Raw genomic sequence first — 18,582 nt, 5'->3', positions numbered from 1 at the left:
GCGTGCACCGCCAAAAACCACCAATGCGCCTCGGTTCCATTATCCCGGCCTCACACACCAATAATGGCCAGGACAACCGTATGTTGCTGACCATTCCATCTGATGGTGCTTCTTCCATGCCATACACGGACAAGATAAAAAGACGTCGCACGGAAAGATCTCGGAACACAATTGGCATCAATTATCGCGGAATTGATATTAATTGGATTTTAGTGGGACTTCAGGGGTTCCGTCGGTGATGGTGATCGTTCGATTTCGTTGTCGCGCAGTTCTCCCTCGCTCGGTGTTGGGATTTGGGAAGCGTTCCCATTCGGCACGCTTTTCCGGCACGGCTGGGACTGGGGTGTTTTTCCTCCCTTGACCTCATTCCCACATGTGCCGGGCATGGATTCGGAATCTTGTTTGTTTTTGCCCCCTGATCAGTAGCAAGATTTTCCACCAGCAAGCCGTCGTACAGAAGCACAACCAGATCACCATCGGGTCGGTAAAAAAAAACGAAGAAACATTTAAACAAGAAATGGGCGGGCAAAAAACCATCCTCCCTTCTAAATAAAACAAATCCAATCGAAACCAGCGCACTCCCTTTCCTTTCCTCCCACCTTACAATCTGTGCCTTTTGGGTCTGGGTTCAGCCCAAAACCAGATGCTCCCAAAAGCCGGAGCATTTTTTGATGGAATTAGACCACCGCCAGACGGGAAGAGAAAAGGCAATCATTTCGACGTCGTTATCGAACGGCAGAGATCAAGCTTCGGCGCAGCTACACCACTCGTTGTAACGACTTGTTACAGCACGTGGTTTTCGGCCAAACCCCAATTTCGGTTCTCCGACGTACGGTAAAGTGGCGATATATGGTAAAGGCCCAATTTTAGAAACACAAGATAAAAGAACCCCACCCCTCGCCTGCTTCCAGCGGGGTGGGCTGCATGTGGAAAAGATTAACATTTGAATGGTTTTTCTTGGGCAGCAGATAACGGAGATTGTTTCCTTGGGTTTTGTTTTTGAATCGAAATGATTAACGACGCTCGCGTCTCGGAAGGAATAAAAATGAAAAACCATATGGAAACAGATATACCGTCTTTTGCTTGAGTGTGTGCTTTAAAAAAGCACTTGAACTGAATGCGTTTTAGATGGATCGAGTGCATTTCATTTTTGCTTCCATTTCTTAAGTGGAAATTAAAATGAACCACTTAATGTGGTGATGTACAGAGAATGGGTCCATTTAATCATTTGCTAAATGGTTTTTTTTTTTCATTCTACAATTGTTGTTGAAATTTGTAACTTAGTTATGAAAGCTTTGAGAAAATACAGCGGTTTGAGATTTAAAAATGTTTTTATCAGATTGAAAACATAACAACGCTAGCGATGGTAAAACACGCTGGTTGTGAAAACGGTAATCGAATTTCGCTAGCAATAAATCGTTATCGGTTGTTTTGGCTTTATGTATCGTTCAAAAGCCATACGTCAATTGCTGACATCAAGACCACCAGAGGACCGAGCAAGAAGTTGATCGATGACGTCATTAGATCCTTTGACGTATACAACACATAAGAAGAAGAAACGAATTGACTTCTAAACACATCACGAAAGAGCAATCGATACAACTTCCCACGCTGTTCATGGAAGCGTTTTAAAATGGTAAAAAGAATTTAAAATTGTCAGTGAAAATCTAATGAAATAAAGCCTCATACCACACTATCAGCGGGAACCATGTACATAGGCGATAAATTAAGAAATTAACGACGGTATAAATGTTACGAAAACTATGTTAATGTGCCCGTTTACACTTCGCGCAATCATGAACATCGCTTCCGTACGTGTTGGTTTTCCTTCCTATGCCTCCTCGGCGCCTAATTATTATGGGTGCATTTTTCCGGTTCGTTTGGCTTGTGATGATGGTAGGTGGTGTGGAAGGAGGGCGGAATTTCTGTGGGGCAGTGAGCTAAACGGCCGCAAGCCTCGCACCCTTTTTCGGGATGGGACGTGTAGGTTACGTCACACAAACAACGGTCTACTTATTTGTTGACAAATCGTCTTCCTAAACGTCTTTACCACGTTTGTGCTGTCATAAACACGACAAGTGTTAAGCTGTTGGACATGATAAAACGATACAAGTAGGCGATGAGAGTGAGCCGAAAGAATGCAACATTGACGGAAGCTAAAGCAGAAGACTCGGCGATGATTTAATAATGCTCAACCCTGGCTCACAAATTAAACGTGGGCTGCCATGTTCACTAAGCGTTCGCTGCTGCTCGAATTTTCCTTCGTTAACGCGCGTTTCGTTTTTCCTTTCGACGTCTTTCCGACTCTCGTTCCTCCTAGGCGCCGCTATATCTCTACCATCATCCGACCGGTGGCCGATCAATTTATTCAATTTTATTCAATTATTCGCCGCCAAGTTGAGGCCCCCGTGGAAGCCGAGGAGGTCTACCCATAGACGAACCATTTTCCACACGCTCTCAACGCTGTAGAGAGCAGCCAGCGTTGGTGGAAACGTTTCCCAAGCAAAAGGGGGGGGGGGGGGGGGTTAAGTCTGCTTTTGACAAATTTTCCCGATTTACCTTTTCCACCCACCTTACCCATCAGCCTCGGGCGCAGTGAGATGAAGGTTTCCATCATCTCTAGTGGTTGGGAAGTGTGTATTCGCGCGGTTTTGAGGCTTTCCTCGTAGCCGTCTGGACTTCGCAAACGATGTGCTTCGCCATCCAAAGGCCGCAAGCTGCTGACAGTTTTAATTGACTCACGAAAATCACCTTTATCACCCGACCCCGGGTTTTAGCAGTATCGTTAGAAGATAATTATTTGACGTTTCGACGTTTAGTGTGTTTAATTTCCAAAATTGATTCACCTTTTTTTTTTAGCGCTTCTGTTGGCAAACACCCCCCAGGTAATGAACTACTTTCAATTTACATCGCAAACGAAACGGAGATGGGATCCGATGGGAATTATCGCACCTGGTTCGCTGGATGGATAAATTGGATGCCAACAGCTACTTAAGTGAGAGGGGGGAAAACTACTTTCAATTAATTATTATTTACGCCGCAGCATAATAAAGCCTAATAAAAATCAGGTGATTTGTTGTTCTTAAACTTTATTGTATAGATTTTTTGAAATATTGGAGGTTTTAAAAACCCCCTTTTACTGAGACTTCTTTCTGTCCTTTTCCACTATTAAATTAAATATGGAGTAGTCCAACGATAAAAATTGTCGACATTGCCCACCGGAACTTAACTGCAGAATTGCAACTACGACTGGTTCGAAAAATAAATGCAGGTGCAAACAGCGCTTGTAGTGCAGACATTCCACATTCCACGCTAACATCGGCTGGTCATGGAGAGACGAGCAGCTGACCCTAATTCCGGTGGAATTGTAAATTAGGTGCACCACTGCTGCACGAGTTATCCTGGCTCTCCTGGTGTTCGCTTCGCATCGTCTATGGCTTTTCCGGGATCCCGTTTGGGCCATTCGGAACTGAAGGTATGCTTTTTCTGCATCCCCAAACCGGTCAATATCTCTCCATCGGGGACAAGTGGTGGAGCAAGCGGACGAACTGGACGACGAGGGTGCAAGGAAGCACGTTGCCACGGATGGATGGGTGCGTTGGCAATGGCTTTGATCTTCACCTTGCGCTAGCACGTTGCGTGTGAGGTAGGTCAGGCTGGATGCACCGTGTCCCCCGCCCGAAAGGTGGCCCTCGATGCAGTTTTTCACTCAAACCAGTTTTTCCCACCGTATTGCCAGGGGTGATGTACCGCTACCTTCGACGGTTCAGTTGCTGGACTGTTGCTCATGTTTTAATCCCAAATGTATGCCCCAAAACCGGAATTTCTTCCCACTTCCATGGGTGCAAAGCAGCGGCCAAAGTACCGATTCGCGTGTGGGAAGGCCAGAGTCTGGGCGAGCAACCTTCTCCATTTTCCACACGGGATCCACGCGTCAGCGGGTTCCGATAGGACATGCTATCGCGCTGATGTCCTCATTCGAAATGGAACGAGTTCCAGCTGACGCAAGGTATCATGAAACTGGCAAGTGGTCATTCCTACCCGCCTGCGGATAGGAGTTTGGAGACATGGTTAGGCGTAAGTACTTTCCAGGAATAGGAAAAGGGAACCAATTTTGAAATGGGATATCCACCAGGGAACCGGCTTATTAGGTTTAAAATAAAACAGCCCAAATTCAATGGGATGGAAATTCAAGCTGGTTCCAAAAATTAATTACCAAAAAACACAAATAAATCTTTATCCTTGGTGCAGTTATTATAAGCGCCACAGCCTTCGTGCACTTACAGAGTAACATATCACCGCCACACTTGAACCTCCCCGAGAGGCTCGTTAAGGACATTCGTTTCGTTTCCTTGAAATAGCTTCGACACTTGGTCGTGATATTTGCATAAGAACCGTTCGTCCGAACTTGCCCGGAACCACCCCCACAGGAAAGCACGAAAAACATCACTGCACAGCACTTTCCCCGGGTTTCCCTCGGTTTTTGTAAAGTTTACGATTGCCAAAGGCCTGACTTTGGGCAAGGTTTTTGAGCCTGACGTAGTCGGTCGAAGGTGGCTTGATATTTTTATGCTACCGGAAGGACCATAAAGTTCGCCGTCAATGCGTCAGCACAAAAGCACACACCCTAAACGTTTCGCAACGGATGTGCCAACTTATGTATGCTAAAAGACACCTTAATGTGGCCGCTCCGTTGCTTCGGTTCCCTTGGGTGGCGTTGCATTGCTTTCATGCGGTGTTTGCGAAGGAGCAGGAGATGAAACGTAATGGAAAGCAAGAAATGGTTTGCATAAACATAAGGAGAGCAGCCTTGTGCATGTAAGGCACGTTTTTATTTATGTTACAGCATTATGTTGTGATACTACATATTATCATTAAACAATGTTCTGGCCTTTGATAATTTTTAGTTTCAAATATGATCTACGATTTAGCTATTAGAGTTGAACTAGATCATATTATAAAATATTCAAATAAATAAAACGTAAAATATTCTAATAAAAACAACTTACTTTGGCTGCTGCCATTTGTTATTTCCACCGCTAATGATGTACAAAACTAGCTAATGCAGTCGCTATTCTGCAAATGACTCATGAAAGTTTCCTAAAATGCACGCCCATAGCAAGAGCAGCACTCTGGTCGATAGGAGCTTCCGAGAAGACTATCTCGTACTAACTTTAAATGGCTTGTTGTTCCCTCGTGGACGACGTTGAAGACGGTCTCGAAACACCGTGTTTATATGGCGTATGATTTATAGGAGTTTATTAATGTGCAATGGGTGCAATGACACTTTTTGGGGGAGTTGTTGCCTGAAGAATTTATGCTAAAAGTTTCCTAGTGCTGTAGTATCAATGCGTCTGGAAAGGTAATTGTAAGTGCACGAACTTTATTGTGGGTATCAAAAACTTCCCAGCAGAACTATTAAGAATCCAGACATGAGAAACATCTCATATGCATTCCGAGTTGTTTTGGACAAGCATGATTTTACACGGAACCATTATAAAACGTTCATGGATCAATAATTAAACGGACTGACTAGAGAAGAAGAACGTGAAAGGTGGCGAACATATTCGGTAATAATCATCGTCACACAGACGAGTTCTCCATGGCTTCACGATGTTGGATCGTTGATTGAATTCCGAACTGCCTGCCAGCCAGTCTTGACCTACAATTCCGCAGAGCATACACATGCATACATATTTCAATCGATGACGCAGAACATGCTCCGAATGCACCGGTTTCCATGCGTCGCCAGCACAGTTAAACACAATCACATCTGGTTCCGTCTGGCTCCGATTGAAACTGTTTGGGGCTCGGAGGTTGAGTTTAAAAAACTCTTATATAATTTACCATACTGCTGATAAAATCTTCGCAAACCAATTATTTCAATCTATAAATAGCAAACTAACCCAAAAATGTGGCTTTGAATGAGTCACATCCTCATTTCTACAAACATGTGCAAGAAACTAACGGAAGCGGTAATGTGTATGAGTTTGCCAAAGACCTTTGATTTTTCCTGTGTCACGATATTCCCCCCGGTTTGATTCATCTTCTCGATTTCCTTTGAGGCACGATGACACATAATCAAAACTCAAATGTCTTCGTGACGGAAGATGTGTCATGTCGGATTTCTCGCTGAAGGCAGAACTTCTTCAGTGTATTATAAAAAAAACCAAATGGGAAAGGAACTCGTTGGCAAATAAAGGGTTTTCTCTACACCAACCGTTCAAGCGTAAGTATTGACCCATGTATAGTACTTTCGATCAAAAACAAAGCGATAAGCCTTGCTGATAGTTTCCTGAAAAAGATTTCTTGTTTCTCGAATCAATGTTGATTCTAACAGACTTCATTAACTGAGTCACTCGATTCTGCGGTACCAAAGTAACGACCGAACGGGTCCAACGACTATAAAGTCAAACTGCATTCCTTCCACTGGACATTCGTGTCGATTCCCTTCGACACATGCACCAACACACACACACACACACAAACAGTCGCCAAACCGGAACCGAAACCCTTCCTACGGATGGTACCCGGAAGGGCCACCAATCCAATCGCTGGACCGTGTCGAGCTGGGCGAATTCTCAGGCCGGTCGAAGGGTTTTCCCATGAGTGTCAAAGACAGCGCCAGTGAGCCGTCTAATCCGGTCGGGACAACGGCTGGCTATCGGAAAATGTGTCACCAGCAATCAGCTGCGAAACGTAATCCCCACCATCCCGTGCTGTGTAATGGAAACTCTTACTCGTTGATTAACGACACCGCACGCGAACATATATACAAGACAAACCCGATCAATTGGCTGAGGAAAGGATCGGAAAACTGCGGCGTGGATGTCTGGCCTGCGAAAGGGAGCCATGCCCAAAGATACACTGACGGTTTTATATTGTTCGTTGAGAGAATAGTTTTTTTTTTTCTTTCCTTTTTCCTTTTTTCCCCCGATAAGGACATTTCACACAGAAGTCGATCTTCGCTGGCTTCGGTGCGGGGGATGGGATGGCTATAAAGCAAAATCCTTTCCCACGCTGACAACATCCTTGACTTAGCTTGGAATGCTCTGGCGTGAGTCCTGAACCTTCTGCACCGTCGGTTCCTTTGTTCTTGGGTAACTGCTCGCCCACCCACCCTCCCCACTCCAAACCGGAAAGCGCAATTGGACAAATTCAAAAGCGAAAGAAAAACACGGAAGTGTAGAAATTGTCACCCTCTCGTTTGGAAAGTTGCAATCCGTTTGCTTGCCGGCACTGCTCTCCCAGGTTTCCACGTTCCTCGTTGACTCGTGTTAAACAAGCGTGTGGGGCCAACTTTTCACTCGTTTTCCTCCGACGTCGGACGAAATAATAGGGAACTTAAATTGTTAATCTTGTGCGCGCAAGTATTTCGATTGCTTCCTTGTCCGGTTGAAGACGCTCAGCCATTCTTTCGAGAAGTGGAAGATTTCGAGGAAGAAGTAGAGGGAACATTTGAGCGAAACTTTCGGGAAATTCCCGTCCGTCTATCCGGTTTCGCTTTTGGTAAAACTTTCTGGAGCGCACGTTGAATCCTGATTTCGAGATGCCTTGCGGTAGGTTAGTGACCGCTAAGGGTTATATGGAACCGTTCAAAGGTGGTCGCTTGATAGGAAAATTGGCATAATGGAACGAAATCTTTTAATGCTTGTTAACGAGTAAACATAATTCGACGGTGATATAAAAATCGAAAAATTTGAAGATTTGTTTTAACCATTTTTTAAAACAAATTTCTCACATAGAAAACATTGTACAATGGCTCTAATGGCTTACCGACCGACGCCCTCTCGAGCGCCAAGACCAGACATGGTTCCGATTTTCCGTCCGATTATGCTTCTGGCACCTGCATCTTTTCACCGGCTGCTGCAGTTTGGAAAATGGCAAACGCCGAAAAGCAAGAAACACTCCCTCCCCCCTCCGTCCCCTCCTCCTTCCAACGGTTGACTTTTCCGCTCCACTCAACACAACCTGGTGCTCGACCGAGGAATGCAACCCTTTTTCGCTCCTAGTTCGGGCAGGATGAAACTCGCGTTCACTTCCGGAATAATGATCTTTGCCCTGCGCATCCTGGCGTTTGTCGTGCTCGTCGTGGCCCCGGTCTGCCAGGAAGTGCATCCACACCCCACTCCTTGTGCTGTGGGTTTTTTTATTGCGTGGGCGAGAGAGTGGGTGGGAGAGTGCATTGCTCACCCGGGATGAAGTGAGTGAACCAGGAACAAAGAAAGAAGTTGTTACCAACGCGCCGAGACATGGGCGCGGAATGGGGATAGTCCGGGCGGGCGAGCGGGCGGGCGGGCCGTTGGTTTGGCATCAGGACGAAGTTCGTCTAAGAGAGACCGTTCGTGTGCCAGACGTCTGGAATGGAGCGAACCGAACGAACGGCAGGATAAATTCTTCGCCTTCGTGTTGGCAGCCAACGTTTCAACCGAGCAAAGACTCCGGCTTAAATCATACAGCGAACACCCACAACCGAAGCCCCGACAACCGGAATCATTTGATCGAGTTTGACCCGGCGACGTTGTAATCGATTCTGGCTCGCAGGACTACCAACGCCCGTCCTCAGGGGACAATGCACTCTTCCCATGGCACGATAAGGTTCGTCTGGAAGGAGCAGCAGTTTTCCCACCCGGCGTCTAGTTGGTCGGGTTGAAATGTAGGTGGAGTTGTTAATGTGAAATAACAGCTCCTAGAAAGGGCATCGGAATATGCTGGTGTACCACAAAGAAGAGTCAGCGAAAGGTCCTTTTTATTTAATGATGTGTAACTCACACTCTTCTGTTGCTAAAGTTTTTCCCAAGCTAGAATTCTATCTTAGTTAGGTTATGTTATTTACTTAATACCAACACTTTTCTACATGCTTTAACTCGCAAAATGTTACCTATGTTCCCTGCGAATATAAGCTAGAAACATCTCTCAACCTCGGTGAAGGTGGAGAGCATCCTCAACCTTCAGGTTGGGTCGCACAATTACCTCATTCTTTGCGCGCATGTCACGGCGGTGGAGGTACAAAAAGGTGTAAAATAATGTAATTACGGATTTGTGCATCTAAACGACGGCGATCGATCTAATGTTCGCCCGGCATCGTTTCTACCCTTCATCATCATCCATCTTCGCCCGAGTGACGTCGTCGGCGAACCCGCGATCGCGGAAGCGAACATTGACGATCGTTTGCGCGCCTCCTTCTCCGTCCGTCCTCCGAGCGATCGATCGCCGAACGGACCAACAGGCCATTTATCATCGAAAACCGTTGGCAAAGAGTACGGTTGTTTGTAACGCAGCCAAACCTGGCCCCGACTGCTGCTTGATTTGCCGGAAAACGGGCATCGAAATGGCATCGGCAGGAGACGCATCCTTCATTCGCTCTACCCGTCGTTGGAGTTTCGGTGCTGTTGGCAAAATTATCGATATCATTTCCCGTCTGCGTTGGGGTGTGCAACCAAGCTTGATTGATTGGGCTGATGCAACTGCTGGGTATGAGATTGCACTTTTCCCACCAAGGTGGATTGGGTTGATGAATTGATGGAAAAATAAATCATTAGAACTTAGGTGCAGAGCAAAGACTTTGGGATTTGGATACCCAATTCTCTACAATGAAATATTCCAATGTTTAAAATTTATTCTATGGTTTAATGAATGTGGTTTTCTCCCCTAACTCACCGAGCCCCTTTTGTGTGTTGAGCTAATTTCTATCAAACATGTTAATTGCCCTCTTTACATGACCTAGTTGAGATTAATCATCAGCACCATCTTCCCTCGCTATGCCCCAGTTGAAAACGGTGGGGGAGGAGATGATTAAATTGAATTGCTCCCACAGACAAACACCTTCCGAGACCGTGTCATCGGGTCATCCCCCGGTGGGATGTATGTAAGGCTGACAAGTTAAAGTGGAAAGGAAAAGCCGACAAAACACACGTGCGCCGCGCGACATGGGAGAAGAATGTTATGCTCACCCGCCTGGCGGACAATGTGTTGTTAATTAACAGTGTGTATGTTAAACGGTCCGCAGGGAGCCAGCCAGCACCGGTTGAATTAGGTGGCTTATGTCACGCACCCTGGGATGCGTTTTGTTACGCGGCAGTATGCAGTTTTCCACCCAGGAGAGGGCCCCCACGATGCACCACTGGCGTAACTGGGCCACATTTTCCTGCGGGCGATCGCGGGAGCAGCCAATGGACGCGTGTGTAGAAAGTATCCGTATGTGCAGCCTGTTTATTATTCATGCATTGAGGCAGCATTCCCCAGGTCGCCGGGAAAGGTCTGGGAAAATGTTGCGCTTAACGCATTGATGCGCGAAAATCAAACACGAGGCCCCGCACACCAGGGGGAAAATAGGGAAAACCAGACACCGGTACCCCTGAAAGATGCTGCATGTAACGCCGGGGTAACGGTAATTTCCATCGGGTTTCACAATCGCCGGGTGCATGTGTGTGTGTGTGTGTGTAGACACGCGTAATCCAACACCGTCCCATTTTGCGCTATCCCGATCGGAGTTTCCCAGGGCAAGGCCGAACCGTAACCGTAAATGCATACGAATGCCAGCGTCCCGCCGAACACACAACACAACCCAGATATGTAGATGCATTTCCACCCAGATGAACCGGTAAATGGAGTGGCCTCGAGTGCATTCGGTGCATGGACAAGTTTGTGCAGCGTTTGTACATCTGCATATGTTTACAATCTATGTTGCAGGTCGTCTGTACAACATTGTCAACATGTAACACAAAAATTGGTGAGAAGAAACTGGGCATACTCTGGACTTCGACGAAGGAATTCTTTATAGGAAGGATGGAAAAATTATTAATATCTGTATTTATAAAAAGAAACTTGTCATTTCCTTATCAAATTCTTGGCTATCATCATTCGAGTTGTATAAAAAACATACTATCAAATATCTTTAATAGAACTAACCTATCCATTGCATTCATTGTTTTCCCTTTTTGCACCTCATTTGGTTTTCGACGTGCTAAAAATAACAAGGAATGTCGTACATAACATCTTCATTAAGAAAATGCAAACCACCACCATCAGCTCGACACGCGGGCCCACCCTGGGAAATGACTCATATGGCAGTGCACTATGAAACAACAATGCATTTTGCAGAGATTGGAGAATGGATTCGTGCTGATGGGGCACCAACTCAACGCCCTCCCTGCCCTCGCCTCGCTCGACCACCGAGCGGGTCGGCTAATGAGCAAAAGTAATTAAGTTGGGTCTCCGATGCATTTCGTCAGAACGCCGTAATCAGACGATGCGCGATTTTATCATTTATGTAATCCTTTTGATGGCCGTCCGCACACACGGTTGCGGTAGATAAATTAATGTTTACTCGACCACCGATGCAATCCATAACCCTTAACGAATCTATGTTATGACGTTAGTTATCTTCACTAAACGGGAGCAAGAATAATGGTTGGCTTAAAACTGATAACACGCTAATTTCACAGGCACAATTGTGTAATCTAAAATTTAAAAAACCAAACTTGAAATATTTTTAAAACCAACTATGAGCTAGGCAGCACCCCAATCAGTTTTTTTACGATTCCAATCGGACGAAAGAACCCATTGCTCAATAATTGAAAAATAATCCAATTTTTGGTTGGAACTTTATCTCCCTTCATTTTTTCTCTTTCGTACTATTCGGTTCGGATTATTTACGAATACCATTCTGCTGGCATAGTCTTGCACAAGTCCTGCACAAGTATTGTTTCTATGTTTTGTTACGATCTTTTGCCAATGTATCACACACATTTGGCAACAGCCCAACGCCTGCGTTTAAATAAAGTGCAGCAAAATATCGCCACAAAGTGCTAGCGAAATAGACAATGTTGTGAAACTACACCGTCCCGAAGTTCTGCCCAGGCAAAAACCAGCGCGGCACAAAGAGAGAGCAATTAATCTGCAAACTTTTTCATTTGTTTACTCCTCCGACAGCCATCAAGCGGAAGTTCGAAGTTTCCGGTGAAAAGCACCCGGAACATAGTTGTTTCGCTCGACCGTGCTCGTGCCACGTGACAGCCAGAGTGTCCTGGTTTCCGAGCGTGGGAGGGTAGATTGAATTGGTTTCCCCGGGGGTCAGCCGCCAGTGACCCAGTTCTGGACATCAATGTTGGCCGAAGGGAGTAGCACTAACGTGCCGAAAGTATCGTTCTACAGTTTTGCGAAAGGGAAAAAAATCGCAACAACGAAAATGCAATCACCATCGGATCACAATACTTTGAATGGGTTTACTTGGAGTTTTCGGAACTTCCTACAGGATTTTATACGGTTTTTGGTATTGTTTTTCCACTCAGTCGTTAATCTTCGATGGTACATCGATCAGTCTGAAGCGTGCCACGAATCGTGCATGGATAAAGAAAAGTAAGGAATTTCCAACTGGATCAAATGCGCCTTGCTCAGTACCATTCGATGGATGCATCCTTAAGTGGAGCCGCCTGGTCATGGACGCCAAACCACACAAACACATACATACTTACAAACAATTCGAAATAGGAAACGAACTGCAATTGCATTTGTTAAAGCTGTCCTCAAATGGATCCCAATCACGCACACTAAATTGATAGCTTCGGCTACAAAAAGCAGCCGCCCGGGAATGTCGGGAAATCCCGCAATCCTGTTCCACCATGTTGTCGGATGTTCCCGGGGGCCGGTGTCGGGTGGAGCCGGGAAAGGTTAAATCAAATCTTCTTTACGTGACATCAATACAACCAGCGAGGGTGTGTGTGTGTGTGGTTGAGGGTGGTTGGCTAGTTTGCATTATGATTTATAGCACACCCGGGGCCGATGGTAGCGTGCTCGAGTTGAATGGCCTCCGGGGTAGCACAAACGGTTGTCAAGAATTAGCATAAAATCACGATGGGGTTGATTTGAAAACGTCCACACGCAAATATTAGCCCTGTGCGTCGTTTCGTTTAAAGGTGGTTTAGTTTACTAGGCTTGGGACACTTTATGCCTGGGGGCTTTGTTACTTCTATTCACACAAATGGTAGAAAAATCTTTCAATTTTGTAACCTTTTTGTGTGTTTTATGTGATGTTTTTCGTAGTTTTTCGTCATTAAAAATTGACTGTTCTCTTTAATACATCGTCAATTATATTGCAATTTTGTTTAATATACCACTTGTATTTTATTCATTCAAAATCACGTCATACGCATAGAAAAAATAGTATTCGATAGTTTCTAGGATAAAACATGGATTTTCTAACACCGAATTTTCATTTCTCTTTACTTACTGCAGCTCACAGAAGATGTCGCACGGAAGAAAAGCGAATACCAGAAGCATTTAGACTACTACAAGCAGCTACGGAGTCGATTCGAGGAGCATATCAAATGTAAGTCAGTATGTCCAACCATCCCTAGTATGAAGCCCCAGAACCCAGGGCCACACCGGATGACTGTTTATTTATTGTTAGAGTTGAGCTCCCCGGTTGGTAGAAGTGTGTGTTTTTCCAGTCTCATCGCACAACACCGTTCCATCTTCTCTTCCCTGCTAGCCGGCCGTTCCGGGCGCAAGCTGGACGACGTCATCGACAAGTACCAGAAGGCCTGCCGGAAGCTGCACCAGGCGCACAACGAGTACGTCCTGCTCATCACCGAGGCGGTCGAGGTCGAGAGGGACTTCCGGACGATCCTGCTGCCCGGCCTGCTCGAGCACCAGCAGTCCCTCCAGGAAGGCTTCATACAGGCGTGGTAAGCATTTATTCACCGGCGGCCATTAAACGCAGCGCTCTCGCACGGGCCCGAATTAGTCAGCAAATTATGCGCCTCGTTCCGCCGGGCAACCTTCGCCGGTCAGGAAAAACACACAGGGCACAGGGAATGGGAATAATTTGGATTGGATTGCCCGGAATTAATTTGATTAACATCCGGCCCCGGCTGGCGGCGGCGAGTAGGCTGAGGGATTTCCTGGACATGGACTTACTTGCCTCCCGCCTGGAGCGCCTACCCCACCGGAATCCCCCGAATAGCGTCAAATCATCGCCTCAATCTCAATTTGTGAGAGTCATTCCGACCAGGCGCGTTGGACGCCGGCCCTGGTTGTTTGTTCTTCTGCCGCATAAATACGCCATTGGGAACGGTTGGAATGTGCAATATTTCATCCACAACACAATGGGCTTAGACTAGGCAGGATTTGTGTGGGTTTAAAAAGGTGTTGACAGATATTTACACAGGCTTTACGAGTAAGGGTTTGTGGTTTGAATATAATCGTTTGCCGCTTCACAACACTGTTGAACAATTTATTTAACTGCTCTTACTTACAGGAGCAACCTGCTGCAGGAGATTGCCAAGCTGAGTGACACAACATCCGAGAAGTTCGTCGACATACAGCGGCGCATCGAGTCGAGCATAGCAGGCATCAACTCGACCGAGGAGTACCGGGACTTTATGGAGAAGCACAAAACCACCCCGACCGCACCGGTCGTATTCCAGTTCGACGAGGCGCTTGTCGAGGATAGTCTCGGGAAGCTCCAGGCCAACACACTCACCGTGGACAACTTGACCGTCGACTGGCTACGAGGCCGACAAACGGAGCTCGAGGGCACGATCAAGGAGCTACAGGATCGCCAGAACAAGCTACACACGGACACGAACGGTGGTACGAACGGTGCGACGGTTAGCCCGGGCGCCAGTCCCGTCGGTACGCCCGGCACGAAACCGTCCACACCGATCCTAAATGGCGGGTCCACCAACGGCTTGGTGCTGCTGGGCAAAGATACAAGTGTACACAAGTATGTTGTCGTTTTGAGTTGTACTGGAAACAGGTACCTAACCACTGCCACTCTTTCTGTTGACAGATCTTCCAAGGAGTTGAACACATTGCGCTGCCAGGAACGACAAACGCTAAGGCTGGTCGACATGATCCGCACGGCTTTGAACGAGGTGGGATGCGAAGAACTGCCATCTGGATGTGACGACCTCTCGGTGGAGCATCTAATCGAGAACAAAAAGTCTGTCAGCCAGGATCTATCGGTAAGTACTTACAGTACACTAGGACCCGTCAAGGACCCCAGTCATTTGTAGATTATCACCGCGTTTGAAGAATGTAGGAGATTGCACCGACCTTTTTCTAATTTTGCCTCGCAATAGTTTGACGGTGATGGGTTTGGTTTTTGTGTCCTTTTCTTCCCCTTTTGAACCTAATACAATCCTATTCCATCCCTTTTACACCCTGGTTCATTCCTGGTTGCTAATGTGATTCCATTTCTCGCCCAACACCTGTTTCGCCTTCGGTTGTGGGATCGTGGGGTCGTTTTGGGGGAGTTTAGGTGGACTCGCCGCACAACACCTCGACGACGATGGGACTCTTTTCCCTACGCACTGGTGTCAACAGTGGTGGTGGTGTTATGTCCATGCTAATCGATCAACTACGCCGCAAATCGGGCCCACCGGGAGCGTCTGGATCGGGGAGCAGCAGTAGAACACCCCGGTCGGGACCAACACCGGTGCAAACGCCGAAACCAGGCCACCGATCGGCGACAACGACGGTAAATAGCGTCAGTGAAAGTTGTGCTTCCGTTGCGTGTGATCGTGTGTTGCAAGCTTCCGCCGGCGGCGATAGTCAGCTCGCGATTACTAACAACCATCAACCACCGGTGGTGGTGGAACCGGACGCCGACAGTGCCACTTACGCTGAGCTTGCCGATGGAAACGATTCCGACCACCGACTGTCGAACGTTTACGTCGACATGGAGTCGTACCTGTTGCATGAGCTCGACCGGGGTCGATCGTTTGACTATACTAACATTAGCAGTGCGAGCGGCAGCCGCGGGCGCAAGGTGGTTCCAGAGGGCCCCGCTACCGGTAACAGTAGCCCGAGTGAGTCCGATCCTAACCTAACTAACACGGACCGGCGTGGTGATGGGACTACGCACTACCGGAGATTGCGCACCCAGGCTAGCAGTGAGGACAGTGAGATGCATCTCTTGAACCAACTGCACCACCGTCGGACACCACCGGGTGAGCGAGACGATGACGATGGAGCAAGCTGTACGACAGGCGACGAGCTGAATGACTCCAAGAACAATTTGCTTCGGGAGGAAAGTTTCGATGAAGATCACCGTCAGGGTGCGGCGTGTGAGCTAAGGGAAAACTCATCATCTAAAGACGGAGAAGGCAAGTATCTCACCATGAAGAAGGCCCCAACACCCCCGGAGACCTCGCCGGAAGTAACGCGCCGCTGGAAATCATCGATCGAGCAGCATCTAGACAACATAGATGCGCTCAATCAGAAGCTGGACGAACATCAGCGTTTAGCAGCTCGACTCTCCGAAGAGTATGAATACATACGGGTTCAGACGCTCAGGAGAGACATGCCAGCTCCACTGCCCGTGCCTCCTAAGCCACCGGCCGCGTTCGAAAAGGTGAACAGCTTCCGCGAGAAGATCAAGCGCAAGATCAAGGGTTCCCGTGCCGACAGCGACAAGACGACGGAGCGCGCCGTTACGCCGGACACTCCGGTGGAAAGTGGAGGATTCTCGGGACGACTGAGAAACCGTATGGCCCACCATGGTCAACGGCAGTTTCGGCTTATGAAAGACACGGACTCTGCCAGCCCCTCGACCGATCGGTCGTTCGCTGATAGGCCGCTACCGAATGGTAACGCTTCCGGGCGGAAAAAGAAAAAGCGTAAGTCCACCAAGGCCACCCGGACACAACAACAGCGGCAGCAGCACCAGCAGGGTCGCAATGGGGATCAGCAACTTCCCCAGCTGCCACTGCATCCTCAGCAGGCTTTCTCCGAGGACGAACTGCTTGCGGAAGAGGATCAACCGGGGCCATCCCCCGAGCATACGGCAAAAACGGGTGGGATTGGTACATCCTTCTCGCACACTGTTCGTGCCACCTGGAGGGAACTGCTACATTCCACAAACAAGGTGAAGGATTCGTCGATCAACCTTGCACATCGTCAGGATCGGCCTGAGGAGAAGCTGGATCTAATAACGGACCAGGACCGGCCGGGACTTCTTTCAATACGGTTCACTTTCTCCGATGGCGCAGCTGACCAGGGAGCGACTTCAGGGTCGCCCGATATGGACCCGAACACCACCGGAGAGTATTGCGTTCCGTTGCTACTAAAATCGCACGCCGTAGACGAACCGTTTCCCTCAGACGCGCCAAGATCGCAGGTGGAACTACCAGATAGCGCGACCGGAAGTTCGAGTAAACCCAGCACAAGCCTGAAGAGCAACCTTCGGGACAAGCTAACCAAGCTCGTGCATAAAAGCAAATCCTCCCAAGCCGGACCGGAGAAGCTCCCGAAACCGAACGGAAAGCCACAACCACCAACCGCACCGGAAATCTGTCGGACGTGCTCAAAGCGTATCGTGCGCCGTACGGGTGGAATCCATGCGAGTCGCACCGTGCTGGACTTTACGAAAGAGTTTCCTGATGTGGCCGTTTGCGATGGCGGCCATGACCACGGTGACGGTGACGAATGGTCCCACTCGGAGATGGTTAACCTCGAGTACGAGGATATCGATGTGCTAACGTTTAAGCCCCACAAACTAACCGGCCCTTCCGAGGGTGGCTATGGTGTGAGTATTTGTACGTGTGGTGTGCGTGTTTTTGCATGTGTATTTTGCAAGATAGCATGTTTTCTAGTGCACTTTACGTCTTCTATGCTGTAGTTGTTTGTGAACTTTTCTTACCTTTCTTCTCTAACTTTTGAAAATTGTGGTGATTTATTTTATTTTTTATTTATTTTACAACCTATCTATCAAATGTTTGTCTCTTACCAACTGCACAATCATTGCTGTTGCCATTTCTGACACGTTTCTTTTTTCTATCAAATAATTCTTCATCAACATTCCCGTTTGTCTACCAACCACGAAGAACATGATTAACGATCGACTTTGACCTGAATTGCCGTGGATCACGCAGCGCCGTAGCACTTTCGCTCTAGCATGCCGGTCCATGTGTTGCACAATTTCATTCATCTGCCCACCGGATGCTGTTCCGACTTTCGCCTAACCGAGACGTTTGCATTTCATCGCCGTGGAGGCGCCATTTTCATTTGGTTTTGGTCGCCCTCGCATACGCCGCCCATCATATGTGTTAACCAGACGGATCACACAGTAGTGCGATCGTTGGAATGACCTTTTCCGCGGCAGAAGCCGATCGCCGGACTGGTTTGACATTCACAGCTGACGTTTATCGGGTAGCGTTTACACGCGCCCAAGCTGACGGTTTCTGAAGGGCAGGTTCAAACTCGATCGCCGACGAAACGAAGAGGATCGACGATCCTTCGCCGGGATGCTGACGCGCGATCACCGGCTGAGAGAACGATGGGGTGGTGTCGGTTTCGCGAGCAAAGTTGGTCAAACATTCGCGAGACAACAAAGGCATCACCAGATGGGTGGGATGAGATGAACGCGAATACGGAGAGAATGTGAGCACATTTAAATATCGCTCCCATTAAAAAAGAAGAAAACCGCGGGGGTAGGCGAAAATTTACCGACCGGTAATGATTTAGATTTATTTTTAATAACTTCTCCGCCAATCGTCGCTCGCGTCGGGACGGGAAACATGTGGTGACGTTCGGTCGCATCACCCTCCTCACCCGCACCTAATGGTGGGGAGAACA

At 47.7% G+C, this 18,582-nt stretch overlaps 1 protein-coding gene across 2 annotated transcripts in view; it reads left to right on the top strand.

Annotated features, from left to right (window-relative positions):
* Positions 1 to 18,582, top strand: part of LOC131290069 (tyrosine-protein kinase Fer-like) — a 33,392-nt gene that overhangs the window by 7,695 nt on the left and 7,115 nt on the right. Inside the window, exons 3-7 of one of the 2 annotated variants that reach the window (XM_058319449.1) lie at positions 13,237 to 13,330; positions 13,493 to 13,688; positions 14,261 to 14,728; positions 14,795 to 14,969; positions 15,266 to 17,554. In XM_058319449.1, coding sequence (XP_058175432.1) covers positions 13,237 to 13,330; positions 13,493 to 13,688; positions 14,261 to 14,728; positions 14,795 to 14,969; positions 15,266 to 17,554 — 3,222 coding nt within the window. Of the gene's footprint in view, positions 1 to 13,236; positions 13,343 to 13,492; positions 13,689 to 14,260; positions 14,970 to 15,265; positions 17,555 to 18,582 lie in introns of both variants that reach the window. The other variant, XM_058319451.1, reaches the window with a different exon arrangement.

The sequence above is a fragment of the Anopheles ziemanni genome, chromosome 3, assembly GCF_943734765.1.
Source record: "Anopheles ziemanni chromosome 3, idAnoZiCoDA_A2_x.2, whole genome shotgun sequence".
Classification (NCBI taxonomy): domain Eukaryota; kingdom Metazoa; phylum Arthropoda; class Insecta; order Diptera; family Culicidae; genus Anopheles; species Anopheles ziemanni.
Note: the sequence above shows the minus strand (reverse complement) of the source record. Positions and strands in the feature narration are given on the sequence as shown.